The following is a 16,807-nucleotide window of genomic DNA, read 5'->3' as shown; positions in this document are numbered from 1 at the left end:
CATATTTCCAATCACTCACTTGGCCTCAAGAATCTCAGCACAGGGTTTCATTCTTTTCCTTTGGTGGTTAGGGAGGAATTTATACCACAAAGGAAAGTAATAGCCAACAAACAGACAAAACCCGTTGGTTCATGCAAATCAACTGTGACAAACATGGTGCATATTTAGGGCAGGAAAATACAAGAAAAATGAAAATGTCAAATTTTAGCCTAAAGACTTCGACATAAACACATGGGGGGGACACAACAAAAAATTTACTTTCTGTTTTTAACTGTACTGGTTGTTATTATTTTTTTTCAATGTAAGTAATCTCTGACCCCTTTAAAAATGAGAGCTGTTCCAGACTTGATGGTGTCACCATTCAGGTTTCCCCTCTCAGCACCATAAACCTCAGGCCAAAGGTCTGGATGCAAGTTACCGTTGAAATCATCCTTCAAGACAGATGGCAGAGGAATGACAGGGACACAGTATGGACCACCAAAGCCTCTGTCACACCTGGCAACAAATTGGGAGGAAAAGGTGTTATCCGTATGGCCTAGGTAAAGCACAACATCCTTTTTACAAAGCAGGTTAGTCAGGTTGCTACTTACACACAACGACCTGCATCACAGATGCCATGGCCTGAGCACATCCAGGGGCACCCTGTAGCCAGGACCACATTATCAATAGCCCAAGAATCAACACCAGAAGCATAGTTGTACTGAATCCATCTGAACCGTGTTCTGGGAGAGCTAGAAAAAACAGAGTGAATGTATTTTAGGGTTCAAAATGTCTGCTCCACAAAGTGCTAAATAATAAAGAAAATCCCATAGACTTCAGGAGAACAAGAGCATATTAATAAGCATGACTGTCTGTATTTGGAAAAGACTCATATTCCAGCTGAAACTTTAAATTTCAATTTCTCAGGATAGTTTTCAGGCAAAATTCCAGCAGACTCTAAAGGAAGGTGCCCAAAGTGAAAACCAAGAAAGTCAACATTGCTGTGACTCTTGCTGGTCAGCAAAGTAGTTGAGCAGAAGCTATTAGCTACATTAGCATTCAACAGCTCCATGTGTTGCCAGCGAGTTAAAACAGTATAACTTCTTCAGTAAGCTAAGAAGTAATGGAAGTTCATTTATACTAAGTGTTGCATAAAGAAAAAACAATGATTACATATGTCAGTATATATAAGTACAACAGTGTTTGACTATGTACGTACAAACATGCACATATATACACAGTGCTGTAATTGCTGACTGCCTTGTTATCCTCAGGTGAGGAAAGTATTTTGGAAAACAAAATCTGTCAAGATGCTTTTGGTTAGATGATCTTGGATTTGTTCAGGTAGGGAATGTACTGTGGAGCCCATCCTGGAAAACTGCAGAGAATTGCTGTCTGACTTTGACAAAATCAGGATATCATTATATTTTTGAAGAAAATTCTTTGGAAGAAGATACATGGTCCTCTGGAGGGAACTATGGAATTAGTAACCAAGATGTGAACCCCAATCCTAATTCATTTACTGTGTGTCCATTTTTACCACTGTATATTCTGGGTGATGGAATTCACAGAGGTACTGTGTAGGGTGCTTTGATGAATTACAGAACTATTCATAATAAGCAATATCATTGGCATCTACTATTTCTAAATTAGGGCATGGTTTTATTCAGAGAAATGGATGCCAGCATACCTGCCACATCCATTTACAACCATGTGATATCACTAGGAGGCAGGCAGAACTCTCCTCCTGGTCAAAAGGGTGAAGGTAGCACATCCAGTAACATATGTTTTGGCTTGCTGAATATTGTAATTAACATGCCTAAATCTTGGATGACAAATAACATGTGCAATGACAGAAAATACTTTTATATGAAAAGATGGGTGAGTGTCATTAATTATTGCTTTTTATTGGGTAAAAGTTAGAAAAGGTTGGTTTAGCATTCCTGGTCTTGCTGCCATAGATTATAGGCAAGACTTAAGAATTCACTCATCTGAAGATGTTACTTCCTTCAGTTCCTGCAGTTCACATTATATCTGATGAAATATTTTGAAGTGAAATCTAAAATTCCAGTGGCGTGACAACACACATTTAATAATTTAAAAGACATGCAGAAAATTCCCAAGGTGGGGGATGTTTACTCAAATTAGATCAGCAAAATCTATATCACGCTAAACAGCCAGAAGAGCAGTGCTCACTTGGTTGAGGGTGGGAGGTAGACTGTAACTCTCTTCCAGTTTTGGAATCTTTCTGAAGTGTAGATGGAGCTCTCGGTGTAGTGCTGACAGCCGATGGTTGGAGGGACGCACTCCTCCATCACCAGGTGCCAGTCTCTCCCGTTGTTTAAAGAATACTGCAGGTGAATGCTATGGGAATTGCTGTATGGCTTGCTGCAACCCATGCTCAGCTCAAACTGCAAGAAGGTGGAAGCTGATACATGGAAGTCCCAAGTCTCAGCATAACGAGGTTTTCCTAAGAAAAGAGAGAAAAACAACAACAAAAAGTATACCTTATGCATGTATTTTCACTACTGTCATTCAAACATTTTATCCATATTTTCACCTTTTTTCAGCCTTCTCTTCCCTGGACATTATTATATACTTGAATTTGTGTATACCTCCCATCTTGTAAAAACTTGACCCATAAGTAAATTCTAAAATGGGCACATACAAGTGTAGCAATGTTTGGTGACACATACCAATGTTTTCTCCGAACATCAGAGCTGTATCCATAGACAGGCAGTCGATGTCCACTTGACCTCCTTGTATTCTGTACCAGCTTGCTTGTAAATCCACAGTTCCATCAAATTTATCCTGGAAGCCCGTCTGAGAGCTGTCATTCATCCCTATAAGGACATCGTCCAAAGCCCACTGAGCTGAATGCTTCCCTGTAAAAAGCAGAACATGCAGATTAGTGGAGTCCGTGTCAGTTATTTTTAATGCCCACATTCTGCGATCACCCAGTGAGCAGTGCGCAGTCATGTAGACTGAGAACTATAAACAAGACTAAAACATTGCTCAAGGATGAACCTGGACTCTAGAGTATGTTTTTATTTCAGATAAACACAGGTATTTCCCTCTTAATTTCTCAAGCTTCAGTGCCTTCGTCATCATATGCCTTCCCTGTGTTTGAATGAGACACTCCCTGCACCCCTAATTGGGGATTTTCATTTTATGGGTCACAGCCTTCCTGCCATTCCCCACACTAAATCAGAAAGCTCTCTGTCTTGTTCCCGAAGTACCTTTTGTATGGAAGAGTATAGTACACAAATCACCATCATCTCGCAGCCCATTTCTCCAGCCCTTTTTTTCAATTCACCTTTCTACTGGCATGCTGAAAATGTCACCTTACTGTACAATCACTGCCCTCACAGAGGAAGGAAAGTCTCAACAATAAATTGTGAGCTCACAGTGATGTGCCAGGACTTTCGTCTTGCCACTAACGAGGAACGTGGGTCATGGCCAGTGAAGAGGGCCACTCTTCACTGAGCTATGGCAGACAGAGGACAGTCTATAAAGGAGTCTGTAATGACTGTATCTGTAATATCTGTAATGAGGAGCGGTTGTCACCTATGGATGCTGGTATGGAAGGTGGTATTTCAACCTCCAGTGATAAACTCTTCCTCTTACTGGGAGCCACAGGTCTGCAATCAGGTAGTCTTAGAGTGACCATTCTCAGCAGGGACAGGTGTCATCCAGGTGTCCCCCAGAGTGAGCGGCCACAGGCAGGACACAGATAGGGAGCAACAGCTCTGACATCGCACCACTCACCAGTACGAACGACCATGGTAGAATGATGGTCAGTGGTGCACCAGGTGCTGCTTGGCATTTTTCCCAAATGAACTGGCTTCTTAACTAAATCACACCCCTCTTGCCTTGTCTACTCTCTTGCTTAGTAAGGACAATTAACACCAGCACATACATTGTAAGAAAGTGTACAAATAAAAAACAGCCATCAAAATGATAAATGATATCCAAGAAGCTGCATACAGTAATTACCTGAATGTAAGCTGTGTGCTTTCCTCCCCAGGGAATTGCTGTTAAAATGTACTTCGCTATATTTCTGAATATCACCTTACATTTCCTGCCTAGATACAGGAGCTGCTGCCTTGCACAAAGACAAGACACTTAATCAGGACACTTCTAATCATGGTAACGTGCCCCCCCACAGGGTGGGAGCTCTCACAGTGGCTGTAGGCATCAATCAGCACCAGGGTTTTACTTTCAGCTGAGGATGTAGGAAGTGGCTGAGTGGGCTTTGGAGGTGCAGCAGAAGACAGGCAGAAGAGAAGCAGGGTGCTGGGACACCAGGAATGGCAGAAGGTGGGGGTCCTGTTTTGGAGTGTGGAGATATTGAAATAGTGAGATGGGAGCTACCAGGTAGGCAGAGTCAAGGCCAAGTTATGCCTCCTCTCCAAAACACAGAAAAAGTGAGATAAAATTTGTAAGCCATTTTGCATCCCAGGTCACTCTGTACTCGGGTAAATCCTCTAATCTTATTTAGGCTTCTTTTATCTAATATTCTTTTCCCCTTCCCTCTCTTATCTCTCAGCATCTCGGGTTCAAACTTAGCTCTTAAACAAATTTACTCTTATGCCCACTATTCCGCTTGGTGCTATAAAAGAAAATCATGTCTGCAGTGTGACTGAGGAAAGCTTAAATATGCTCTTACAGCACCCAAACTGTTCACCATACTGTATTTTTGGTAAGCTGAGGTTTCTGCAGAACATGTCCATACTGAGAAGCACTGACATGTGGGTTGTGTAAAGCTGCTTAATGGATTTTTAGGATGGCATTGCTTACCGTGCTGTGGCTGCCACCAGCGGAAAGTGGTGGCAGGGGTTTTGGCCTCCCGAGGTAAGTCTATCGAAATAACCTGGGGCTCCAGGTATGACATGAAGTCCAGCTCTCGCAGCAAATGCCAGGTGATCCCGTTATCGTTTGTGTATTGAACGACAAGCCCTGTGTTTAAAATTAAGAAAGGCAGTTAGTCTGACTGTACAGATTGAAGAGGGGCAACTCTTCAGCCTGTACTCAGGAGCTGCCAACCCCAACCCAGTGTACACCGCTTGTGGCATCTCCCCAATCCTTTTGGCATGTCCTGGTCCAGGAGGATTTTGTGGACAAAGTCCTATTGCAAAGGTGACAAGGGCTCACCAGCTCCCACACATTATCTTGCATGTCTTCACCAAACTCAGAGGATCAAATCTTTTACCACCTCAGCGAAACTACTGGTTGTACCACAGAAACCATACAAATAATGTGACTTTCTTAATATAGTCAGTACTTATTTCATATTGGATATCCTTGCAGTTTGTGTGGGACACTAAGTTGTAATTCTGATACCCAATATGGGTAGTTCACAATGCTCATGCTACCTATGTAAGCTCACAGCATCCTTAAAAGTTAATTATCATAACATTTAGATAATTTAAAATAGTCTTCTTATCTTACACACAGAATGACAAATATTACGACATAGCAGAATTGTGAAGTCACTTATAAGCTCATCACAGGGAATAATAGAAGAAAGAAGCACTTCTCGTGTATTTCTTAAAACTCTTTTGTACTGGAGTACATTCAAAGATAATGGATTTTCTTGTGTCTTATACTGGTGCCAATGAGAGGAGAATCAAACCCTCAGTGTAATTGTTGCTGAAAGATGATAGTTCTGAGTCAGTATCAATGTAAATGCCACGCATCAGGAAAGAGTCCACTGATGTTAAATGATTTATACTGAGAGGAAAATGAGGTTTTCTCATCTATCAGATGTCAGTGATCTGTCTTCATGCAACTAGACCATGTTACGTGGGGATTCTGCTCTCAAAACTCTGCCAATCCTTCCCAGACACAAGTATCAGCCCCCTACCCCAATAACTCTAAGCATGTGTGTAAAATAAGAGAGGACATATTAATTTATTTAGACTAAATATATTTTCAGCTGCAGCTTTATAATTTTCCATTTCAGGTAAATCATGCATGAGCTTGGTTGGAAGACATTCTTTAGTTAGACCCACTGGTGCAGCTGAGAAGCTGAACAAGTTTTCAGGCACACAACTCTTCTTCAGGTCATAAATGGAGGTTGCCCACTTTATCCTGAACTTGAGTTTATTCCTTTTATTTTAGACCTGAAGAAAGTCCTCTGTACTTGTAAATTTACCTGTTTTCCATCACTATGAAGTACTTTAATAAAAGCTATTACACTGCTTCTTGTAAATGTTGTCTTAAACCATCACAGGTCCAACAAATTTACCCCTACTGAGAGATCGCCATTAGGTTTGGTGGAAATAAGTATAAATACAAATGTAGAACAAAAGTAAACAGTTTTCTTCACCATTTATGAAAGCTGAAGAGGTAATCGATTTATGTTAAAAATAAAACAATCTTTGATTTTGTAACAGCAGTAAAAGGCAAAAACACTGTAGAAGACCCATAATACAAAAAGCTCATTATAAGGAAAATAGTCTTTACCTTCATTCCTGGCCCTTGGTCTATTGCAGGAGTTACCAATAGCCTTGCTTCCAATTTGTATATAAAATTGAACTAGCCTGTTAAAAAAATCAGGGTAGAAGAGAAGTGTAATTATCTTCTGATAGCACAAGATCAGTTAGGATGACTCTCCTTTCTTAACTAATGTGGCATTTTCAATTAGGTCATTATTCCAGACTTACTGATCAGGTAATGTTCCCAGTGAAATCAAGCATTGCCATAGTAAACAGTGGAGGACCAAAGACAGAAGAAGGTGATGTGGTTTATTGATCCTGTGCCTAATAAATGTACTGTTGGACTGAGCAGCAGATTTAGCAGTTCCTTCTTTCATAGAAAGATGCAAAACTCCAAAGCAGGCAAATGCACTCCTTACATCAGATCTGACCTTGGTCTCTTGTAACTGGAAATTGGTTTAAGCTTTAAAATACAATATTAGAGTTTTAATAAAATTATTTTATCCTCAGTAAACCGCTAATCCCTTTTTGGTCCTTAGGTTCTTGATGTAAACAATTTTTAGTGAAAAGGGTTCATGGGACATTTTGTGAAGTAGAACCTTCGATTTTGAACCTATACATTTTGATTTCATCGAACATCCTTTTGCTCTTATGTCATGAGATGGGGAAAAAGATGTTCCTGATCTTCCTTTCTTGCAACCTTCGCTGTAGTTGGTCCTTTTATCGCTTTCCTACCTTCTCCTCCTCCTTTCTATGGTAAACCATAGAAAGTTTTCCTATGCCCTTGATTTTTCCAGTAACCATTTTCTGCAACCCTTCTAAAGCTGCAACATCCCTTTGAGACAGTGTTGCTGGTTTTATTGACAGAACTTTGGCTAAGCCTGCAACATCCCTATCTAGCTATATTTGAATTAATAATTTTCCCATCCTTGTGCTCCAAAATACTGTCAATTTTTTTCCCCAATGTACAGTGATGCCCTGATACCCTTGCTGAACTGATATTTTTCATTGTGACTTTGTGACACCAGAGTAGTTTACATTTCTTCTTAAGATGTATACTATTGTGCTATGTAAGAGCAATTTGTTTTAATTAATATCCTGCTGCTCATTCACCAAATTTCATTGCATGTCTCTGACATTTGTCTCAGTCTTATCTGGTCATAACTAACATCGTGATCACTGAGATGACTGAGAATGCCATTGCCCCCTCATCTATGACTTCTGCACAGATTGCCTGCAATGCACACCCAAAACTGCGTCTGAACAGAGCGGGGAACCTGGACTTGTCTCTGCACCGAGCTTTTGCATACTGAAAGTTGGCAATGCCATTTTCCTTGTTTCCTAGCCAATTTTTGACTTAGGATCATTCCTGCCTGTTGTGTTACAACTATTGGAGTACTCGCTGATGTGATGTTTTTGGGAAGCAACTGCTTGTCCCTTGTGCCCTTGTGCTGTGGCTGTCCTCGTGGCATGCATAGGGAGAGATGGGGTCATTGCCAAGCAGAGGTTTTGGAGGAAAAAAGAATACAAATCTAAGGGAAACCAGGCTTCATTAATTTTACTGCTTGTAGATAACATTTTTTATTATATATACTTATTTTTGAGATGAATTTTTGTCTCTGTGTGAAGAAACAAGGCTTGATTTGTTACTCAAATAACTACCCACAAGGATAATTTTTTTTCCTTTTAGGTGATTTGGTCCTAATTTGTAGTGGCATCAGTAAAATCACAGACAAGCCACAGGACTAGAGCCAGAGCCAGTACAACACAGATAGGACTCAAATTTCCCTCACTCACTGCTACACAGACAATTTCATGATCCTCTGCTGATTCTAAAACCAACCAGTTCCAACCAACTTCAGTTCTGTTATCAAAATCGGTATCTCCTATCTGAGATGTTTTGTATATCCATAGGGACTAGGACAAGCCAGAATATACTCATCAGTCTCATTCCTAATATAACTCCATAGATGGCTCAAGAATAGATAGGCCAACAGTATTATACTATTTAGCCAGGTAGGTCCTATTATTTGCTGCAGCTCTGGTGTCTGAGACAATATTCAGGCAATAAAACACTAGGCAGTGGTCTCAGAGGTGAAAAGATTTACAGGTCCGTGATGAAATTATCTTTTATGCTTGCCAAATGTAAAGATCCGTAAAAAGCAGAAACAAAAGACAATAAACCCCCTCTCTGCAGAAGGGAGAATCATCCTATCTAATCCATAAACGTTGGACCCAGAACAGCTCTCTGGGATGGTTGCACAGTCATTAGCAATGGAGTCTGTAATGCAGACGGGAGCCAAGTCAGCTAACAAGCCAGATGTCACCACTTGGAAAAAAATATATATATTCTGTGATTTTTATCTAGCTGCCAGGTAGGGCACTGTGTGCAAATGCTCTCCCTGAACAGATAGTGAAGAGTGTCATAAGGGACATGCCATCAAAACGGGAGGCAGTAGCTCATCAGTAACCAAAATGCATCCAGGTTTTGTATTGTCAGTCAGGAGGTGAAATTGTGCTTTTGGCGCACTGGGTCATAAAAAAGGGAAGAAATTGAGAGACTCCAGGGGGTTTCTGAAGTGTAGGACAAAAAATGGTTTGGGTGAGATGAATTTTGACACTTACAGCTCTCTTAGTGCTATGAGACGTTCTCCTAATGTCTGTGAAAAAAAGTGTAAATCATATAAAGGAATGAGGAGACGATAGGACAAACAAAGCTAAGACCATGATTGCACTTAATGTACATGCTAAACATTGAGTGCTTGTTTACAGTCATTGGCTTCAGGGAGCAAGCGTTAGTTTTAAATGGTCTAAACATGAAACTTGAGTTTGGCAGTGCCCTGTTGGGCTGTTTCCCTGAGCAGCACCACGAATCTTGGGCTGGTAAATCTCAACCCCTTCGGAGCAGAACGAACCAGGAGAGACTGGGAAAACACAGACCCCGCTCCTCTGGGAGGGGAAGGTGGGGAGGAGAAGGGTCTTTGTGCTTCTTACAAAAAAGAACAAAATTTCTTTACATTCCGTATGTAAAATTTACACTTTACATACAAAAAGCTGTAACTGAAGCAAGATGATACAGAATATGCACAGGTAGATCTGCAGGAATTCAGAATGAAAATATAACTTTAATATCTTGCAATATTTTTCAGGTTTTTTGCTATTCCATGCCTGATTTAATGAAACAACATCTTAAAAGGTCTGGGAAAACATTATTAACCTGAAAAATAAGAAGCTTAAAAATCTACTGCAGGAGTTTCAGCCTTCCTATTCACAACCCTCAATCCACATATCTAACAGTATGTCTTTCAAGGCATATTTTCCTGCTGTTTACTCAGTCACCAAAAAACCCCAACCAAAGAACTCATGCACAAATAAAAGATAACTGTGCAGGGAGTAAGATGACCCCTAATAAGATAACTGAATTCTATGCAAAGCATTACTGAATGCAAAAAATAACACCAAAATGGGAAAAAGTGCTTCCCTCTAATCTCCTTTTTCAAGTGACATTAGTTTCAGCTCCAATAATGGAAAAAAAATTCTAGCTGAGGAATTATTTTCTTTTTAGGGTATGGGTCTTTCAGTTAACCCTTCAGGCTCTCACAAATGTCGTCTGCCTTTGCTCCCAGGAAGAAGGACCCAGTTATTGTTACAGATGGTCTCAAACATTAAAGTGAGGTGCACCTGTTCTAAGCAAAGTGTCTGAAGGCTGGGTGTCTAAGTCTTACATGATCAACCCAGATTCCCTTATAATTAATGACAAAAATACATGTTTCCAGGTGACAAAGCACTGGCCTTAGCTAACCTTCCTTTAAGATGAGTTGCCTTGCCCTTTTGAGGTAGTTATTCCTTTCCTTTGAGCATAAAAGCAGCCTGAGTAATTGCTGTAGTCTAATGAGTCCATGTTCTGGTCAAGCTGCATGAGAAGAATCCTATCCTTCAGCAGATGTGTGGCTGAAGAAACGGAAAAAATCCATGCTAGTTCCGTTTGTGTTTGAGATGACCGGTGCTTTTGCCCTGTTTAGCAGACAGCCCAGGAATGTGGTGTCAAACTTCACTTGTTCAAGGAAGTTGAACTGCTCACTGTGATGCTTATAAAAAAAAATCAGTGCTGTTTTTTTCTGACAAAATGGTCAGTCGCAGCAGGAGAGTGGCTCACATGGTGAGCACATGGTCAGAAGAGGGCTCTTAGTTGCTCTATATCAGCTGTCCCTCTGGCCATTGACATTCTTGGGGCAGTTTTGAGACATTAGATGACCATGTTTTCTCGTAAAACTGAAGTAGTGATAGAGTTAAAAAGTCAAGAAAGAGCACTGCTCGGTATTTTAAAACTTATTTTAGCTTTTAGAATGGTTCAAACTCTATAAAAATTGGAAGTTATAAATATGTATATCTGGTGTTAAAAGTGGTTTCAAAGTAATCTTAAAGCTAAGGAAAATCCTTGTCTTTTATAAAAAGATTTCTCCAGGAAAGAAGGAAGAGCTCAGAAATACCATTTAGAACACAGACCTCTTGATAAGGTGGTTACTTCCAATATTATGCTTCACAGGATTAATAACATGAGATTTAAAAAGATGGTGGAACAGAAAGGAAGTGTTCATAGTTTCCCAGAGTTCCAGTGCAAAACACGCACTTGTCTAAAGCATATTTGTCAAACAATTAATTACTTTAATTATTAAGTAATTTACATAATTATATAAATGATTCACATATTTGTCAGAGGAGAGTATGTCAGACATGCAGGGGACAGAGGAAAGGCACGTGCTGCTCAGTGCAGGGAGCAGCTAAGGAAGCCCCAAAACCTGCAGCACCCACACTGCCCTAAGGAGCACCACTTGCCTGAGCTGGAGGGCAGTAGTGGTAACATGTGGCCAATCTTTGCTGAATAATCCCACAAATTAATTAATGCAGCACATCATAGCATTACTTACTTTTGGAGTGGTATTTGTCAGGAGAAATATATTTTATTAAGCTAACTGATATAACTGTGGGGTAGACAAGGTTTCAGGTGCGTGATCACTCATGAGACTGGACAAGGCAGCAGCAAACTCCAGGCTAAAAAATGGTTAGAATTAACAGCCCTTTGTTTACCCTAATTACATTAATCAATTAGACAATTTTAGAGAAATAGGATAATTGCTACCAGCAGAGCAAGATTCAGTGGTAGTGGGGAAAGAGGTGAAGGCTTGTTAGCGTCTTGACTACACAGAAGCAATTCACATTCTGTTTTTTTGCACTTCTGACAAGTGGACTAATTTACAACATCTGTCAAGTAAGCAACAGCTCATTGCTACACCATCGGTGTGCCTGCAATTCAGCTCAGTCAGGGGAAGGGGAGTTTTTCTGTCCAGCTATGGGCAGAATCTTAAGTTTTGTGCAGTCCCAAGAACACATCTTCTGCCTGTCCATCTAGAATACAATGCAAACCATCTTCTCAGAAGATAAGCAGTTCATATTTCCTATCCTGCTATTCTATTTCTTTTCTAATGTAAATATTCCCTCTCAAAAAATGAGGTAGTACACCACAATGAACAAAAAAGTAATTTATCTGGCTTTAAGATTTCTTATATAAGTTGTGATTACCAGAAGAACATTTCACACCTCCTCACATCTACAGTTGTCATAGCAGAGAGGAGACAACATGAATACACAGAAAGTTGTGAGAAGCAGCACTGAGAACTGACCTGATATTTGTGGTGTCCAGGGGAACGGTCCTTGCCTCCCTTTTGCCAGGTCCATTGAAGTACAGAGATTTTCCGTCACTGAGCACACCACAGCCTGTCCCAACCTGACCTCCTGTTATCTTGTACCAGAGAGGGCTTAGCTTCCTCTCAAACCTGTCGAACATCTCACTGTGATTAGGCACATTAGACACACAGGTTCCATGTGATGCTTGAGGGAAAAACAAAATATATGGGAGATGCTTTGGTGAAACTGTGCTGAACAGAGTGAAGGTCAGATACAGTACATTGGCTGACGGTTTTGTTGCATCACATATTAGAAAGTACCGGGCTTTTCTAAGAGAATACCCTGATGACAGAATTGTACCTTTTTTAACACTCTTTATAAATTTTCATAGGCAGAATAAGCCTTCTTCCTCTAAACTCTAAACTGGCTTATTTCACTAGGTGAAAATCGGCCGTGCTTTAAACTGATAAGGCATTTTATGTGAACAGAAATATTCCATCCTTTTATTTCATTTTAAACAAATTGAACAAAAGATGTTAGCTTATTGCTTTGTTGGTATAGAGGGTTGAAGAGTGCAGCATGCAACTGGTTGTGTCAATCACTGGGTTTTTTTTCTTTGGGTTTGGGTTTTTTCTTTTTCTTTCAGCATAAAAGCCCTTGAAACCACAAGTGAGCAGAATTTTCCACAGAAGGGCCTGTCAGAACATATGTTCCCTCCTGGTCCCATGCCATCTGATGGCCAGGAGACTCAAAACCAGCAGCAATTCTTTTGAAGATGATCCAAAGGCTTTTAAGCAGACTTTTTAGTTTATAATATTTTATTTTGTTTTCTCTTCTATCACTAGTCCCTTCCCCGTTCATACAGACGGTGATGTTCAAAGACTGCAGTTGCCAGAAACATCACCAGTGTCAGCTGCCTTCAGCTGCTCTGTTCTGCCTGTGCTGAATTTTATTTAACAAAATGAAAAGATTCTTGCTGGCAGCCCAAGAAATTTATGTCATCATATATTTTTCCAGAAAACCAAGATGCTAGTTTTACAGCTTTAACTGAGCCAACACTTTCTGTAATCCCACCTATCTTACCTGTGTAGCCCAGATCACAGAAGCAGACCCCCGAGACACAGTCCCCATGACCGTTGCAGTAGTTGGGGCAAGGCTCAGAAATGTAAACACCATCTAAGCCGAAAGGAGGCACGCTCTTGTGGGAGCTGCTCTCCTGGATCCAGCGGAATCGAGTCTTGCTGTAGAGAGACAATGGCAAAAGGCACAATATTACCATTGCCAGCTTCAATACCTACTGTATACTTTATGTGCTCTTTGTTTAAGAATAAAAGGAGCTTTTCCTAAATTAGCCGTTTGCAAATAAGATGCAAATGGGTGCCCAGAAAATATTTCTGACATCCTACAGTTTGTGCGACTTCACTTATGGATTTTTTTTTTTAATGTATTTTGAATTCTCTGGCCCATATCCATTGGTGTGATGCAAAGTACAGATACACGGTTTTATCAACCAGAATGAATGATTAGACATGACTCTGAAGACACCTTTCACTACTCAGTTCAACCTGAATGGCTAATTCAATTTTAAAATCCTAGAAGTCTATTTCTTATGGTACTTATATATGGCAGGGATGCAGAGTTTATTATAGGATCGTGTAATTCTGAGTAAAAAACTTTCAAGTAATTTGGATACAAGAAAAATCATCCACTGCATAAAAACAATGGCAAATAATGCATCCTACAGGAGATGTGGACGGAAATACAAAGTTTTTATTCTTGGATGGTAACATGAAATTCCTGGAAAACAGTGATCTAATCCTTAGCCTGGATAACCGAAACTGCTCTGGGGACTTTGGTGAGCCTGCACTAAATTATTCCAGCTGACCCACAGCATAGCAAATCTGTTGAAGAAAAAATATTTTGGTTTTTAATTTTCAGTCTTTAACTTTTAGCTGAATTGTTTGGACTAGATGATCCCTGAGGTCCCTTCCAACCTGTGATTCTGTATGTTTTATAGGAGCTCCAGAAGGGGGAATGAATTTAAAATCCCATTGCCAATCCAGTGGATTAACTAGGATCCTCCTTGTAATAAACCTATTGCTTTTTTTTCTGCTATGCACTGGGATTTGGTAAGTAGGTGATCATCGTGCTACTGCTTTGTTGTTCTCCAGATAACCCATGAACCATAATTTCTAGAGACCCACAACGCTGAGACTCTCATCATACTCACAATACTTACATTTTTAATGTATTAGCATGAGCTTCTTACTCCTGAACACATAACTGAACATAATGCCAAACAGATTGCTGATATTGATTCTGCATTGCTTGTTTTGGGTAAATCAAATCAGCTGGTGTCAGATCTGTGCAATTTGGCACCTACTTTTATTGGCTAATTACTGAAGAAAAGACAAACTTGTTAGGGTACATGCTGCTATTTCAGCTCCTTGCAGCAAAGGCACCAGCTCCCCGGCTACACAATATGCCACATACTCAAAATCTGTGCTGGGGCTTGAGGATGAAGACCCTGCAGCAGGAGGATGGAACTGAAACCCGGGGGCAGCACTAGAGCGGCTGCCTGGGGGGAGAGAGGCAGGAGGCAGCAGGGGCACAGCCAGGGGCTCAGAGGGGGAGAAGACTGCCGGCTGTGCTGGCAGAGCTTGGTGCAGGCAGCAAATCAGACCAGGGAGGTGTACTGACAGTGTGAGACTGCAAGCAAGGGGAGTGAGAAACTTCATCCAAATCCCAGTAAGACTGAGAAAACCCTCCTGATTTCAAGGCTTATTTGCATCTTCCACCATCTGATTCTCACTGTATTAACCCAATGCTGAGGTTGCGTTCACAGAGGAGCACACCTATCGTTCCTCCCGCCTTTGACTTCGGCTGTCCTGGCTGCCTTCAGTGACACAGCACATTGCGCAGCAGCTCAAATACCATTCTAGGGTTTCTTTGCCCAGTGGTAACCCTAAAATTAATCCTGTTTGAATGGCTTATTTGATTCAAGTGACTTACTACTCTCTTGCCAGTGCCTCTGACCTTACTGATATGTGTAAAGACAGAGAGCTCCGTGATGAAGGAATTGATGTCAAAATGTTCTGGGTTCTTTGTTGCTTTGTAATTTAATTTTATAGACCATTCTGACACCTTTAAAATGGAAAGTTTCTCCCTCTTTTTGAGAGCACAATATATTTTCCCCAGATCTGCCCATTTTTAACACCACTTTTATTCACAGCTTGTAATTTTTTCCTAACGTAGAGTCAAAGAAGAGGCAGCTAATTCACAGGTACCACTGGCATCACTGGTTTACAATGTACAGTACCTGGCTGCAAGTGACCTGGGGATAACAATAGTAATTCTTGTCCAGTCCTCAAAGTCTCCTGTGTGATACACAGTCGGCTCACTCAGCTCCCGGGAGCTTCCCTCACATCCTTTCGTGCCCGGAGACGCAGGGTAGCAGCCCTCCTTCACGAGTGACCAGAAGAGCCCAGCATCGTGAGAGTACTGGAGCAGAACGGGAGCAGAGCTGCTGTACTGGCTAGTGCAACCAATGTTCAGCTGCAAAAAACCAGAGCAACAGATACAAGTGCTGTTATTGGTACTCATCAGCTGCAAACCACCTTTGACTTTTCAGGTTGGGAGGCTTAGCACTGTGAACTCTTGCTTTGAACCCTGCTGGCAAACAGTGACTGATGCTTGGAGTACGTTTCCTACGTGTATATGACATTTCTCAGTAAAAATTCCCACTATCCCTTCATTGAGGCTGCTGGTTTCAGCACACCAAGATGTGTAAAGAACTTTTCAAAGATCTTGGTGCACAGCAGGCCACAAACAGCAAACTGTGCAGGCACCTTCATGCCCAGGAGGAGTGAGAAGAGCTGTATCCTCTGAGACCCATCCCTTCTACAGTCCACTCTAATGTGCCCAGAGGATCAGCCTGACTCCCACGTCCCCCCTGCCCTGGGCTGCAAGCTCTGACCACAGCTCTGACCTCCCAGGAATGATATCTGGGAGTTGGCACTGCAGTTTGGGCCTCCAGAATAGAGCAAAATGGGATGAAGTAGAAAAATGCATGTTAAAATGTGAAATGAGAATGTAACCGAGACAAAAATCAACTGTTGATTTGAGGTTTTCAGTTTCATTTTTCAAGCTATCAAAGAAATGTTAGTTTTCATTATTTTATTGCAGATATTCTACTTGAGCTGTAGAATGTAAAATGTAAACCAAATTAATTCATGTAAAATGAAATAATTTTGACAAATTGCTGTCTTTGAGTTTATCAATGCGAAATTATTCCAGGCAGCTATTTAAAATGGAAATTTCACAAACTCAGGAAAGTATTTAACCATATGTTTAAAATTAAAGCGTACAAATAGGAATAATACATTTATGCGCAGGCCAGTTTAAAAGCTTTCCAAAAAAGAAAGGAGTATAAAATCGGGCCTTAAATAACAGACTTTATAAAGAAGAACTCACTGTTCTCTGATACATATTGTTTGTGTTTTGTGTATTTATGTTACATTGCCAAGTGTTTCAGAGGTGGAAGGTGTATGAAATACTTTTAAGTACTGCTTTTTTAGACTAAACAATTTTTGAAATGCTGTTGATCATCAGACCTACAGAGTGGAGACTGAGTCACTGAAGTAGAGGGAAGTGGTCAAGAGGCAAATAGCATCTTGTCCAGGCTAAATGGTATTTATATATTG

General features: G+C 40.7%; 1 protein-coding gene across 2 annotated transcripts in view; it reads right to left on the bottom strand.

Annotated features, from left to right (window-relative positions):
• RELN (reelin) overlaps positions 1-16,807 on the bottom strand; it is a 297,550-nt gene that overhangs the window by 54,931 nt on the left and 225,812 nt on the right. For both annotated transcript variants that reach the window (XM_075081418.1, XM_075081419.1), the window contains exons 28-36: positions 15,424-15,659; positions 13,188-13,345; positions 12,101-12,308; positions 6,448-6,524; positions 4,780-4,938; positions 2,676-2,864; positions 2,176-2,449; positions 591-731; positions 318-495 (exon numbers count right to left, since the gene is read on the bottom strand). In XM_075081418.1, coding sequence (XP_074937519.1) covers positions 318-495; positions 591-731; positions 2,176-2,449; positions 2,676-2,864; positions 4,780-4,938; positions 6,448-6,524; positions 12,101-12,308; positions 13,188-13,345; positions 15,424-15,659 — 1,620 coding nt within the window. The remainder of the gene's footprint in view (positions 1-317; positions 496-590; positions 732-2,175; positions 2,450-2,675; positions 2,865-4,779; positions 4,939-6,447; positions 6,525-12,100; positions 12,309-13,187; positions 13,346-15,423; positions 15,660-16,807) is intronic.

The sequence above is a fragment of the Phalacrocorax aristotelis genome, chromosome 1 (genome assembly GCF_949628215.1).
Source record: "Phalacrocorax aristotelis chromosome 1, bGulAri2.1, whole genome shotgun sequence".
NCBI lineage: Eukaryota > Metazoa > Chordata > Aves > Suliformes > Phalacrocoracidae > Phalacrocorax > Phalacrocorax aristotelis.
This window is presented reverse-complemented; position numbering and strand designations above follow the sequence as displayed.